General features: G+C 48.6%; 1 protein-coding gene and 1 long non-coding RNA gene across 3 annotated transcripts in view; one reads left to right on the top strand and one right to left on the bottom strand.

The window, feature by feature from the left end:
- The window catches only part of LOC140419927 (uncharacterized), a 378,337-nt gene that overhangs the window by 111,184 nt on the left and 252,692 nt on the right, over nt 1-14,461 (top strand). The window lies entirely within an intron of this gene.
- LOC140419910 (uncharacterized) overlaps nt 3,689-14,461 on the bottom strand; it is a 17,898-nt gene continuing 7,125 nt past the window's right edge. For both annotated transcript variants that reach the window (XM_072503961.1, XM_072503960.1), the window contains exon 2: nt 3,689-13,410. In XM_072503961.1, the coding sequence (XP_072360062.1) occupies nt 12,199-12,921 (723 nt within the window). In that variant the 5' untranslated portion in view covers nt 12,922-13,410 and the 3' untranslated portion in view covers nt 3,689-12,198. The remainder of the gene's footprint in view (nt 13,411-14,461) is intronic.

Here is a 14,461-nt window from a genome sequence, read left to right as displayed (position 1 = left end):
TGACCAATGTAACAATTGATTGGAGGTCCATTTTCCAGTCAGTCCTCCAGCACCTTCCTGTCTCTCTATTAGTGCGACGTCCATGGCAGTTACCCAAATGGGGCACAGGCCCCGTTATTCTCAGCCCTCAGCTCTGTCTCCTGGCTGTCATTGATACAAGCGACAGAGACAGAAAGGTGCAGAGGAGGAAGTGAGAAGTTAAAACTTGTGGCTCGAAATCAACACTTCAACATTTGTCAGTGAAATATATGTTATTGGACTTCCGGGTGCGGCTATGCAGAGCTAGGTCGCATATTCGGTAGCTCCTGCTTGGAACGGACTTTTGGGCTCGTTACAAGACCCCCACGGCATTTGTTTGCCATTTCCCGGTGTGGGAAGAAGGCTGCAACATTCCCCCGACAGTGTCCCCCAGGAAGGGTATGTCTCTTGGTTGCCAGACACGGCAGAAACAGTGAAAGATTTGGCTGCAACTGCAGGATAAACGGGGCCTCTTCCAGCATGCAGGCGGGGGAAGGGCAAGCTTAAAGCTGCAAGCTGACCTGAGGACCTGTATCAAAGGTGAATTCTAGCAGCAGAGGGAACAACTGTGAAAAGATCTCATCAAGGCCACTGAAGGGACTTCCGGCTGCGGTGATGCCTAGCTAGCCGCACGCTTCGGCGGCTCCAGCTCCGACGGACCTTCGGGCTCTTTTAAGAGCCCCAACGGGGAATTTTTCGACGACGCAACCCGGTGTGGGGTGTGTGAGAAGGGAGTCCCCCCCCCAAATGAAGGAGGAAAAAACCGGCGGCTGCAGCGCGAGGAATCGTCGACCAAAGGGTCAGAAAGAGAGAAGTACAAGATGGCGGCGGAGAAAGCGCAGGCGACATGGGGGCCTGAGCAGGATGAAATTGTGAGACGGTGCGTGGAGCTGCTGAAGAGGGAGGTGCTGACCCCGATGCTGCAGGCAATTTAGGGGCTCAAGGAGACACTAAAGACCCAGGAGACAGAGCTCCGCGTGGTGGAGCAGAAGGTGACAGATATCGAGGACGAGATCCTGGGCCTGGCAGTTAAGACACAGACGCACGAGGCACTTCATTAAAAAGTGTACTGAAAGGATCGAGGCCCTAGAAAACGGAGCGTGAAGGAAGAACCTTCGGATACTGGGTCTCCCTGAGGGTGTGGAAGGAGTGGACTGTGGAGCGTATGCAAGTACGATGCTGAGCTCACTGATTGGTGCTGAGGCCCCTACGGGCCCCTTGGAGGTGGAGTGGGCAAATCGGATTCCGGCGAGAAGACCAAAAGCGGGAGAACCACCCAGGGCGATAATCGTGCGATTTTACCGCCTTAAGGATTGAGAAGAGGTCCTGAGATGGGCTAAAAAGGTGCGGAGTAGCAGATGGGAGAATGCAGTGGTACGGTATACCATGATTGGAGTGCGGAGGTGGCGAAAAGGAGGGCGAGCTTCAACCGAGCCAAAGAGGTGTTGCATAAAAGGAAGGTGAAGTTTGGGATGCTGCAGCCGGCAAGACTATGGGTCACGTATCAGGAGAGACACCATTATTTCGAGACGGCGGAGGAAGCAAAGACCTTCATCAAAGAAGAGAAATTGGATCGGAACTGAGGGACTGATGCTGCAGGAAATGTTATTGTTAATGTTATGGTTGAAGTTAATTGAGAAGTAAATTGGGAAGGGGGGAGACATTGGGGAAATGTGGGCGCCGGTGAGGGGGGAAAGACGGGACATAGTTGGAGAATGGGGAGGGGGAGGGGAAAGGGTGCTGGTGACGGCGCCGCTACCGATCTCACCTAAAAAGTTTACCACGAACCCGGTGGTGGCGGCAACATTGAATATCTGGGGACAGTGGAGGCGACAGAGAGGGGTGCGGGGAGCCCTGGTGGGGTCCCCAATCAGGAACAACCATAGGTTCGCCCCAGGAAGAATGGATGGAGGATTTCAGAGCTGGTACCAGTTGGGAATTAGGAGGGTGGGAGATTTATTTATAGATGGGACATTTGCGAGCTTGGGAGCATTGGAGGAAAAGTGTAAGTTGCCCCGGGGAAATTTCTTGAGATATATGCAGGTGAGGGCGTTTACTAGACAACAGGTGAGGGAATTTCCGTTGCTCCCGACACAGGGGATACAGGACAGGGTGCTTTCAGGGGTGTGGGTCGGAGAGGGCAAGGTGTCAGAGATTTACCGAGAGATGAGGGAAGAGGGGGAGGAGTCAGTGGGCAAACTAAAAGGAAAGTGGGAAGAAGAACTAGGGGAGGAGATAGAGGAGGGTATGTGGGCTGATGCCCTAAGCAGGGTAAATTCCTCTTCCTCATGCGCCAGGCTTAGCCTGATTCAATTTAAGGTGCTACATAGAGCACACATAACGGGAGCAAGATTGAGCAGGTTCTTTGGAGTGGAGGACAAATGTGGGAGGTGTGGCGGGAGCCCGGCAAACCACGCACATATGTTTTGGGCGTGCCCGGCACTGGAAGGGTATTGGAAGGGAGTGACGGGAGTGATTTCGCGGGTGGTGAAGGCCCGGGTCAAACCAGGCTGGGGGTTAGCTCTATTTGGAGTTGCGGAAGAGCCGGGAGTGCAGGAGGCGAAAGAGCCCGATGTTGTGGCCTTTGCGTCTCTAGTAGCCCGGCGCAGGATCCTACTCATGTGGAAGGAGGCGAAACCCCCCCGGACTGGAGGCCTGGGTAAATGATATGGCGGGGTTCATTAAACTGGAGCAGATAAAGATTGCCCTGAGAGGATCGGCTCAAGGGTTCACCAAGCGGTGGCAGCCATTTCTCGACTACATAGGGGAACGTTCGAGGGAAGACAGATGACCAGCAGCAGCAACCCAGGGGGGGGGGGGGGGGGGGGGGGCTTAGTTTAGGTCAAAGATAAAGGGGTTTTGTTACTTGTGTATTGTTAAAAATTTCTGTATTGTTATTGTTGCGTTTGCTTTGTAAGAGGGGAAAAATTGTTGTTTGGGAAAAAATGTTCAATAAAACATATTTAAAAAGAAAAAGAATTATAAAAGAAATATATGTTATTTATACTGGGTTTTAATTATTAGATTTAGGCATCGGAGGCAAAGGGTGGAGGGTTTTAATGCGTAACTTTTCCTTTCTAGCTAGTGTCAGTCATAGGTCAGTGGGCAGCACAATCACCTCTGGATCAGAAGGTTAAGACCCAGTTAGGGACCTGTGGACAAAAACCAGTTCCAACATTCCTGGTCCCAGCACGGAGGGAGTGCTGCACTGTCTTTCAAACAAGATGTTAAACAGAGGCCCTGTCTGCCCCTCTCAGGTGGATGTAAAAGTTCCCACAGCCACTATTTTGAAGAAGAGCAGGGGAGTCATCCCCGGTGTCCTGGACAATATTTATCCCTCAGTCAACATCACTAAAAACACATCATCTGCTCATTATCACATTACTGTGTGTGGGATCTTGCTGTGTGTAAATTGGCTGCCGCGTTTCCTACATTACAACAGTGACTATACTTCAAAAGAACGTCATTGGCTGTAAAGCACTTTGGGACATCCTGTGATTGTGAAAGGCGCTATAGACATGTAAGTTTTTAAATTGAAGGTTTATGTTATCTGATCTTGTTATCTGGAACTTAATTGATTTGAGCCACACCCAACTTGCGATTTAATAAATTCACTTTGGTTCAGACAAGACTTTAACCAATTAAGACAAAATCAGAATTCTCTGGATAGTAAATTTGAAAATAAGTTTATTAAATGAAAATGTTTATTGAACAACTTTAAGACATTGACTTTTCCAACTTCATGTGGGTGATCAGTCTGTAGAAGCGTAACCCTCTCTGGCTCCTTCTTTGACAGTAATTCTTGTGGAATTCAGCCTTGGGAGTCTGGCTCCTTCTTTCACAGTAATTTCTTTGGAACCCGGCCTCGGGAGTCTTCAGTACTTGGCCAGCAAGGAAGATCTTCAGAACCTCTACTTTTATCCCCAAAGTGACCATTATCTCACGTCAGAGTTGGGTCTGTTGTCACATGATAATTGGTCAATTTGGTCACTAGATTAATTGAATTGGATCCCCAATTACTGACACCACCTTCTCTCATTATCTTAGACAGGAATACAATAGAACTGTTTCATACTATCCCTTTATCTGATTCTATACAATCCCTTATTCATACAGTTTCAAATGTTGAGGCTAATCAGAGTTTGAAGGTCTCTCTTGTCAGTACAGTTATCCTCATTGCACTTTCTTTATACACAGCAATTAACTGTTGCCATTTTTACAGCAAATGAGAATCAGGGCACGATCGAATGGCCATGATGCGCATGGCGTGAATCCAAGTGCGCCAGTTAGATCGCAGGAGAGTCCGAAATTGGGCACCAAGCGCCAATCGGTTTCCGATCTAACTGGCCTATTCCCATTGGCCGGATTAAGGCCAATCTCCATCCCGTTAACGGGAAGGACCCCCTATCTAAAGGCAAAGCTTGATTTAAGCGACTCCCCAGTCGGTCACATGGACGCCGATGAGTATTGGCCCACACAGACATGGGCCAGGCATCACGGTACCCAAGGGGTTCCCGGGCCATGGAGGCCCCCGAATGGTCAGGGATAGGGCAGGGTGCCCCCTGGCACTGCCCCTGGGACGTGTGCATCTTGGCACTGCCAGACTGGCGCCATGGCACCGCAAACCTGGGTATTTCACACTCTGCCCACTCACTAAGATCATTCATAAAGACTGAGTCTTGATTTTGTGCAACAACCATGTCTTTCTCTCCATTTCAAATCCCGTGAAAATCCAAACACAGCGTATTGTGAAATGATTAGATTTAAAACAGAACGAGTTGTTGAGATTCACTGCCTAATAAAGGTGCAGGAAGGAAATTCAACAATAACTTTCACAAGGGAACTGGACAGATTCTGTAGGAAAAGAAACTTGCCGGGTGATGGGACTAATTAGTTAATTCAAAGAGCTAGCATGGGAACAATGGGCGGGATGGCCTCTTTCTGTGCTCACTGAGACTCGTTTGCATTTGAAGAAAGTGGGAAATATCTGGAAGCCACTTCCTACGATGCAGGTAGAAGCCGAGATGATGGAATGTTTCCCAAAGGAAATTGGATGGGCTTTTAAGGGAATTAAACTGACAGGGATACAGGAATAGGACGGGGCAATGGTTTAATCTACAGAGATCTACAAGTTGTGAATCTTTGGAATTCTCTACCCATGAGGGCTGTGGGAGCTCAGTCATTGATTGTGTTTAAAACAGAGACTGCCAGATTTCTAAATACCAATAACACAAAGGGATATGGGGATAGTGTGGGGGAAAAGGCATTGAAGTGGATGATCAGCCATGATCGTATTGAATGGTGGAGCAGGCTCGACGGGCTGAATGGCCAACTCCTGCTCCTATGTTCCAATGATACAAAGATAAGCAGGAAAGTAAATTGTGAAGAGGACATAAGGAGGTTAAAAAGGTAGATGTTAAATGAGTGAAATAAGATCTGCCAAATGGAGAATAATGTGGGAAAATGTGTAATTGTCAATATTGGCCAGAAGAATAAAAAAGCTTATTATCTAAATGGTGAGAGGTTGCAGAGATCTGAGATTCAGAGGGATCTGGGCGTCCAAGAGCATGAATCACAAAAGGCGAGTATACAGGTACAGCAAGTTATTAGGAAAGCTAATAGAATGTTCTTGTTTATTGTGAGGGGAATTGAATACAAAAGTAGGGAGGTAATGCTTCAGTTATACACGGTAGCACAAGTGGATACCACTGTGGCTTCACAGCTCCAGGGTCCGAGAATCAATTCCCCACTGGATCACTGTCTGTGGAGTCTGCACGTTCTCCCCGTGTCTGCGTGGGTTTCCTCCAGGTGCTCCGGTTTCCTCTCAGTCCAAAGGCGTGCAGGTCAGGTGGATTGGCCACGATAAATTGACCTTAGTGATCAAAAAGGTTAGGAGGGCTTATTGGGTTACGGGGATAGCACTTAAGTGGGTCGGTGCACTCGATGGGCTGAATGGCCTCCTTCTGCACTATATATTCTATGTACTATATTGGCGAGACCACATCTGGAGCACTGTGTACAGTATTAGTCTCATTTAAGGAATGATGTAAATGTGTTGGAAGCAGTTCAGAGAAGGTTTACTGGACTCATACCTGGAATTGGAGGCTGGTCTTATGAGGAATGATTGGACAGGTTGGGCTTGTGTCCGATGGAGTTTAGGTGACTTGATTGAACCGTATAAGATGCTGAGGGACCTTGACAGGGCGGATGTGGAAAGGATGTTTCCTCTTGTGGGAGAATCTAGAAATTGGAGTCACTTCAAAAGTAATAACTTGCCCATTTAAGGCAGAGGAGAACTTTATCTCTCAGAGGGTTGGAAGTCTTTGGAACTCTCTTCCTCAAAGGGCAGTGGAAGCAGAGTCTTTGAATATTTTTAAGGCAAAGCTGTATAGATTCTTGAAAATCAAGGGGGTGAAAGTTTATCGGGGTAGGTGGGAATAAGACCACACTAAGACCATAAGGAATAGGAATAGGCCATTCGGCCCTTCCAGCCTGCTCCACATTTCAATAGGATCATGGCTGAAACCAACATTCCTCACGTTCACTTTCCTGTCCTTGCCCCGTAATCCTCGGTTCCCTCACTGATCAAGAATCTATCTCAGCTGTGCAACACGGTGGTGCAGTGGTTAGCACTGCTGCCTCACGCCGCCAAGGTTCCAGGTTCAATCCCGGCTCTGGGTCACGGTCCGTGTGGAGTTTGCACATTCTCCCCTTGTTTGCACGAGTTTCGCCCCCACAACCCGAAGATGTGCAGGGTAGGTGGATTGGCCACGCTAAATTGTCCCTTAATTGGAAAAAAATGAATTGGGCACTCTAAATTTACATTTAAAAAAACAAATTGAGATAAAAAATCTATCTCAGCCTTAAATATACACAAGGACTCTGTCCCCACAACTCTCTCAGTTCCAAAGTCTCTCAGAAGAAATTCCTCCTCATCTCAGTCTTCAATTGACATCTCTTTATTCTGAGACTATGCCCTCTGGTCAACTCTCCCATGAGGGAAACATCCTCTCAGCATTTACCCTGTCAAACCCCTTAAGAATCCTGTATGTTTCAATGAGATCATCTCTCATTCTTCTAAATTCCAATGAGTAGCGTCCCAACCTGTTTAACCTTTGCCCCGAAGACAATCCCCCCATAATGGGGATCATCCTAGTGAACCTTCACTGAACCTCCTCCAATAAAATATCTTTCCTTAAATAAGGGGACCAAAACTGCTCTCAGTTCTCCAGATGTGGTCTCACCAGCACCTTGTACAGCTGCAGCAAGACTTCCCGACTCTTATACTCCAACCCCCTTGGAATCAGGGCCAACATTCCATTAGCCTTCCTGATTACCTGCTGCACCTGTCTGCTAGCTTTCTGTGTTTCGTGCACAAGTTCCCCAAGTCCCTTTGTGTTGCAGCTTTCTGCAGTTTTTCTCCATTTAAATAATACTGTTCTTTTGTTCTCCCTTCCAAAATGAACTTCACAATTTCCCACATTATGCTCCATGTGGCAACTTTTTGTCCACTTGCTTAACCTCTCAATATCTATTTGCAAACTGTTTGTATCCCCCTCGCAACTAGCCTTTCCATCTATTTATGTGTCACCTGCAAATTTGGGCACAGTACGTTCGCTTCCTTCCTCCAAGTCATTAATATAAATTGTACACAGTTGCGGTCCCAGGACTGACCCCTGTGGAACCCCACTGGTTACAGGTCACCAACCTGAAAAAGAACCCCTTATCCCCACTCGCTATTTCCTGCTCATTAGCCAATTCTCTATCCATGCCAATATCCTACCTCCAACTCCATGGGTTCTCATCTCATGACAACGTTTTGTGAGGTACCTTGTCAAAGGCCTTCTGGAAGTTTAAATACAACACAAGAGCCGGGGCAGCATGGTAGCATTGTGGATAGCACAATTGCTTCACAGCTCAGGGTCCCAGGTTCGATTCCGGCTTGGGTCACTGTCTGTGCGGAGTCTGCACATCCTCCCCGTGTATGCGTGGGTTTCCTCCGGGTGCTCTGGTTTCGGCCACAATCCAAAGATGTGCATGTTGGGTGGATTGGCCATGATAAATTGCCCTTAGTGTCCAAAATTGCCCTTAGTGTTCGGTGGGGTTGTTGGGTTGTGGGGATAGGGTGGAGGTGTGGACCTTGGATAGGGTGCTCTTTCCAAGAGCCGGTGCAGACTCGATGGGCCGAATGGCCTCCTTCTGCACTGTAAATTCTATGAAATTATATCTACTGGTCCCCCTCTATCCACTGGTTGAAACCTCCTCGAAACACTCTGATAAATTAGTCAGACACGGTTTTCCTTTCACAAAGCCATGCTGACTCTGCTTGATTAGATTATGATTTTCTCAATGTGCTGCTATTACTTCCGAATAATTGATTCCCACACTTTTTGCAACAATAAATGTTAGGCTGATCATCCTATAGTGTCTCGTTTTTGCCTCCCTCCCATTCTGAATCGGGGGGTTGTCACATTGGCAGTTTTCCAATGCTCTGGTAGTTCTCCAGAATCCAAGGATTTTTGGAAAATTACAATCAATGCATCCACTATCTCTTTCAGTCCCTCGTGCTCAATAGTTCCTTGGTTCTCTCGTGTTTTTGAGACAATTTCTGTGTCTTCCTCCGTGAAGACAGCCAAACATTGTTTAGTTTCTCTGCCATTTCCTTATTCCCCATTATAAACTCTCCTGTCTCTGTCTGGAATGGACCCACGTTGGTCTTTGCTAATCTTTTCCTTTTCACATTCCTCTCGGAGCTTTTCAAGTCGTGTTTTATGTTTCTCCCCAGTTTGCTCTCATATTCTATTTTCTCTTTATCAGTTTCTTGGTTCTCCTTTGCTGAATTCTAAAACAAGTTCCCAATCCTCAGACTCACTACTATTTGGGCCACTTTGAGTCTCCTCCATTGATCTAATGGAATCTTTAACTTTTCTTGTTAGCTATGATAGCTTCACTTTTGCTGTTTAATTTTTGCTTCTTAAAGGAATCTATATTTTATGTAAATAAAATGCGAGTGGTTGCCTGTCTATTGTCTGTCGTCATACAAAGAACAAAGGACAGTACAGCGCAGGAACAGGCCCTTCGACCCACCAAGCCTTCTCGGATCATGATAGCTGTCTAAACTAAAACCTTCTTGGACTTCCGGTGACGGCGGGCGGGAGGCAGCCGCACAATGGAGGGCTCCCATTCGGGAACAGCATTTTCGGGGCTTTAAGATTGGTCCCAGGGTCCACGGAGGCGGCAAAAGCAGGGAGAAGGCACAGAGGCGGTAGTGAAGGCACAGTGAAGAACAATGTCGAGGGGGAGCAAAGAAACGGCCGTAAAGAAAACAGCTGAAGGTCCGTCAGGGAGTGGAAAGGTCACCGCGGGGTCACCAAGGAAAATGGAGGCTGGAGCACCAGGGGAGGCCGCACTGCTTACGGCTGAAGAAATAACTAAGGTGATGGCTGCGGAATTCGAAAGGCAGTTTACAAAATACATGGAGACAATGAGGAAGGAGATGAGAGAGGTTTTGAGTGTGCTGGTGGAGGAGGCGATTTCCCCGGTGACGACGGCGATGGCGAGCACAGTGGCGGAGGTGCGGGAGCAAGGGGAGGCGCTGAAGGAAGTGGAGGAGACATTATTGCAGCACGGTGATCAACTTACCTTGATGGGGAAGGAGATGCGGAAGGTGTTGGACACGAACAAGAATCTGCGAAGAAAAATGGAAGATCTGGAAAACAGATCCAGGCGACAGAATTTGAGGATTGTGGGGCAGCCCGAAGGAGTTGAAGGACCGAGGCCGACTGAGTATTTTGCCGCGATGCTGGCGAAACTATTGGGGGAAGGGGAGGATCCCTCCCGATATGAACTGGATCGGGCTCATCGGTCGTGGAGGCCTGTACCAAAGGCGAGTGAGCCGCCAAGGGTAGTGACTCTGTGCTTCCGTAGGTACAGTGTGAAGGAGAAGGTCCTGAACTGGGCCAAGCAGAAGCGGGTGGTGCAGTGGGCTGGTATACGTGTATACCAGGACTTTACGGTGGAGCTGGCGAGGAGGCGGGCTGCCTTCAACCGGGTGAAGAGGGCACTGTACATTAGCAAGGTGCAGTGCGGCATTGTATAATCCAGCGAAGCTGGGGGTGACTTACAAGCTCAAGGACTTTTATTTTGGAACGGCGGAAGCAGCGGAGGAGTTTGCGAAGGCAGAAGGACTGTGGCAGAACTGAGAAATTGAGAAATGGCCAGGGGACGATGTAACCTCAGGACTGTATTTTCTTCTTTTTTGTTTCACTGCGTGCGGGTGTATGGGCTAAAGGAGCCAATGTTGTATATGTTTGGACAAGAGAAGAAATGGGACTTTCAGTCGTAATGAGGGTTCTTTGGGGTGTAGGTGGATATGCGGGGTTTCTGTGCTAAAAGGGGATTTCTGGGTTTTCCTAGGGCCGGGCAAGGGGGAAAGGGACCCGGGTGGGGGCCTCCACGCTGGCCAGTTTAAGCCGGCCAGTGAACGGGAGTGAGGTGGGGGGAGGGGCTGCGGCCATTGGAGCCTGGCAGAACAGGGTCCGAGTGGTCTCGCCGCGGTGGAAAGTTGGGGGGAAGGAACCGAGGTTGGGGGGAGGAGTTTTACAGGAGGCAGTGGACGGGAGGAGTTGGAGACTGGGGAGGAGTTGGAGACTGGGGGGTGTTTACAACTCTTGGGTATCATGTACGGTACTCTTTCAGAGGTTGGATGGCGTTGAGTGTAAGGGGGGGACGACTCTATAGGTTAATGGTGATCCTGGGCGGTCCCGGACTCCTTTTTCTTTTTCTCCTTTGTTTTTTGTTGCCACCGTGGGAGGATTTGTTTTATTGGATGCATATATTGACAGGTGGGCTGTTGTTTGGGGTGGTGGGAGGAATGGATCGTTGGTATTGTTAAAGGGATTGATTTCGTATTTGTTACCGTTTACTGTTTGTGGGTGGGGTGTAAACTTTGAAGGAAAATGTGAAAATGGAGAATAAAAACATCTAAAAATAAATAAACTAAAATCTTCTGTGCTTCCAGGGTCTGTATCCGTCTATTCCCATCCGAATCAGGTATTCGTCAAGATGCCTCTTAAACGTCACTATCGTACCTGCTTCCACCACCTCCTCTGGCAGCGAGTTCCAGGCACTCACCGCCCTCTGTGTAAAAAAACTTCCCTCACACATCGCCTCTAAACTTTGCCCCTCGCACCTTAAACCTATGACACCTGGTAATTGACTTTTCCAACCTGGGAAAAAGCTTCTGACTATCCACTCTTTTATCAGGTCGTCCCTCAACTCCGTCGCTCTCGTGAATACAATCCGAGTTTATCCAACCTCTCCTGACAGCTAATACCCTCCAGGCCAGGAAACATCCTGGTAAACCTCCTCTGTACTCTCTCCAAAGCCTCCACATCCTTTAGGTAATGTGGTGACCAGAATTGTAGGCAATATTCCACGTGTGGCCTAACTAAGGTTCTGTACAGCTGCAGCATGACTTGCCAATTTTTAAACTCAATGCCCAGACCAATGAAGACAAGCATGCCGTCTGCCTTCTTAGCTCCTTATCCACCTGCGTTGCCACTTTCAGTGATTTGTTTATTGTAATTTCCCAATCTACCAGACAACTTGCCCCTCAGACCCTGACAGTTTCCTTCTGCGAGAAACACCCAGATAAATTAGGCAAAAGAACCCTGTAACCACCATAGCCCATCTTCATGGCAACGTGGCTGCTTTGGGAACTAAATATCTTCCAACGTGCAAACACCTTTTCATTCTGTGCTCCTCGTCAAACTTGGAACCAGGTAATCGCAACGAGGCTCAAAAATGGTCAGCCCACCGGAGGCAGAGGTGTTAGACCGGCCAGTCCAGCAGAAAGAAACCCTCCAATCATCACCATTCACCAGATGTCAGAATGAACAAAATGCAGTCCTGGATGTCAGTGAGAGCAGAAACAATAACGGAGCCAACATCTGCAATTTATTGTGAACTTGTTGGAGTCACAACAGGTACGATGAATCACAAAACCCCTCCCACATTGAGAGCAGATGAATGGTCTCTCCCCAGAATTAACTTGCTAGTGTCTCCGTAGTTGGGACGGATCATTGAATGTCTCCCCTGCTCAGAGCAGGTGAATGGCCTCTTCCAGGTGTGAACTCACTCGTGTTCCTGCAGGGTGTTTGCATATCTGAATCCCTTCTCTCACAAAGAGCAGGTAAATGCCTTCTCCCCTGTGTGAACTCGCAGGTGTGTCTGCAGGTAGGATAACCGAGTGAATCCCTTTCCACACTGAGAGCAGCTGAACGGCCTCTCCCCAGTGTGAACTCGCTGGTGTGTCAGCAGGCTGGATGATTGAGTGAATCCCTTCTCACACTGAGAGCAGGTGAACGGCCTCTCCCCAGTGTGAATCCGCTGATGTATCCGCAGGTCAGATGAATGACCGAATCCCTTCCCACACACAGAGCAGGTGAACGGCTTCTCCCCAGTGTGAACTCGCTGGTGTACCCACAGGTTGGATGGATCACCGAATCCCTTCCCACACACAGAGCAAATGAATGGCCTCTCCCCAGTGTGAACTCGCTGGTGTCTCCGCAGGACGGATAACCGACTGAATCCCTTCTCACACTGAGTGCAGGTGAACGGCCTCTCCCCAGTGTGAATTCGCTCATGTATCCGCAGGTCAGATGAATGACCGAATCCCTTCCCACACACAGAGCAGGTGAACGGCCTCTCCCCAGTGTGAACTCGCTGGTGTCTCCGCAGGTTGGATAACTGAGTGAATCCCTTCTCACACTGAGAGCAGATGAAAGGCTTCTCCCCAGTGTGAACTCGCTGATGTATCCGCAGGTTGGATGAATCACTGAATCCCTTCCCACACACCAAGCAGATGAACGGCTTCTCCCCAGTGTGAATTTGCTGATGCATCCGCAGGCCGGATGAATGACCGAATCCCTTCCCACACACCGAGCAGATGAACGGCCTCTCCCCGGTGTGAATGTGCCGATGAGCTTCCAGTGCAGATGGAGCCCTGAATCCCTTCCCACAGTCCCCACATTTCCACCGTTTCTCCAGGGTGGGGATGTCCTTGTGTGTCTCCAGGTTTGTCGCTCAGTTGAAGCCTCGTCCACACACAGAACACGTGTACGGTCTTTCCCCGCTGTGAATGGTGTGATGTTTTTTCAGGCTGTGTAACTGGTTAAAGCTCTTTCCACAGTCAGTGCTCTGGAACACTCTCACTCGGGTGTGTGTGTCTCGGGGCTTTTCCAGTCACACTGATGTTTTGAAGCAGACAGAAAAGACAAACATTCTAGATTCAAAGTCCGGTGATATTCAGTTACAAGGAATTGAGGGACTCAGTCAGATTGAGACGTGACGTTTGAGATTTCGGTCTGTAATTCCTCCTCTTCTAATATCCTGTAAAAACAATTTACAAAAGTTATTTTTCTTCTCCTCATTTTGGAGAAGGTATCCTGAGGGTAACGACAGTCTGGCCGTGGGGTTAATCCTCCGGGTCCTCAGTCCTATTGAGGAATGTCTCCTTGGATCTATTGTGGTGGTGATTCTTTTGTATTTTTGTTATTATGGGAGGGTTTATGTGTTGTTGACTTTATCCTACTCTGGTACAGACGGGGCTTTTATCTGTGAAAGGAGCAGTTTGGGGAAACTTTGGTGCCTCTGGTGTAAAGAGAGTTGGAGGAGGGGGTAATGGCGCACGCCCGATTGTGGTGTGAAAATCTGTTCCTGTCTCTCTGTCGCCTAACTAATGGCGGCAGTTAATCTGCAAATTTTCTCAGGGAATGTACGGGGCATCCATCACCCTATCAGAAGGAAAAAGATCCTCTCCCTTTCTTAAGGAGAAAGTCGACATAGCTTTATTACAGGAAATCCATCTGGATTATGAGGAACACTTTAAATTGAGGCGGGATTGGTTGGGGCAGTTTTTTCACCTCTTTTCCATTGAGTCGCAGATTTGTGGCAATGCTTATTATACACTATCCAAGCAGTCAGGCTAACTCTGCCGATTACAATGTGCATGTTCAATTTCCTTTGTGCCGGTCCCCCCCATCTCCCGTCCCTCCCCTCCGCCCCTTCACTCGTCGTTTCTGGGTCCTTTCCTGGGCCCTTCACTGTACAATGGGAGTTATCTGTTATTTACAAGTGGACGGTGTCCTCCCTTACCCCCCATTGATGGGCCTCCCCCCTTCCGCCCCACGCACTCCCTGTCCTGTTTTAAACCTTCCCTTGGGGGGTTCCTCTTCTTCTGTTTTCGTTCTCTGCTCTCTGGTCTCTGTGTCAGTTGGTTTCTGGCCTCTCCCTCCTTTTCCCAGTAGCCTCACCCTACCCTCCCCACATCCCTTTTCCTGCCTGCTCCCTGTGATCCCGTTGGCTCCCGTACGCCCACCTCCCTCCCCAGTGTTCCATTGGCCGCTGGCTTCAAACAGGTCCTGGAACAAGTTGGTGAATG

Source organism: Scyliorhinus torazame, chromosome 5, assembly GCF_047496885.1.
Source record: "Scyliorhinus torazame isolate Kashiwa2021f chromosome 5, sScyTor2.1, whole genome shotgun sequence".
Classification (NCBI taxonomy): Eukaryota; Metazoa; Chordata; class Chondrichthyes; order Carcharhiniformes; family Scyliorhinidae; genus Scyliorhinus; species Scyliorhinus torazame.
This window is presented reverse-complemented; position numbering and strand designations above follow the sequence as displayed.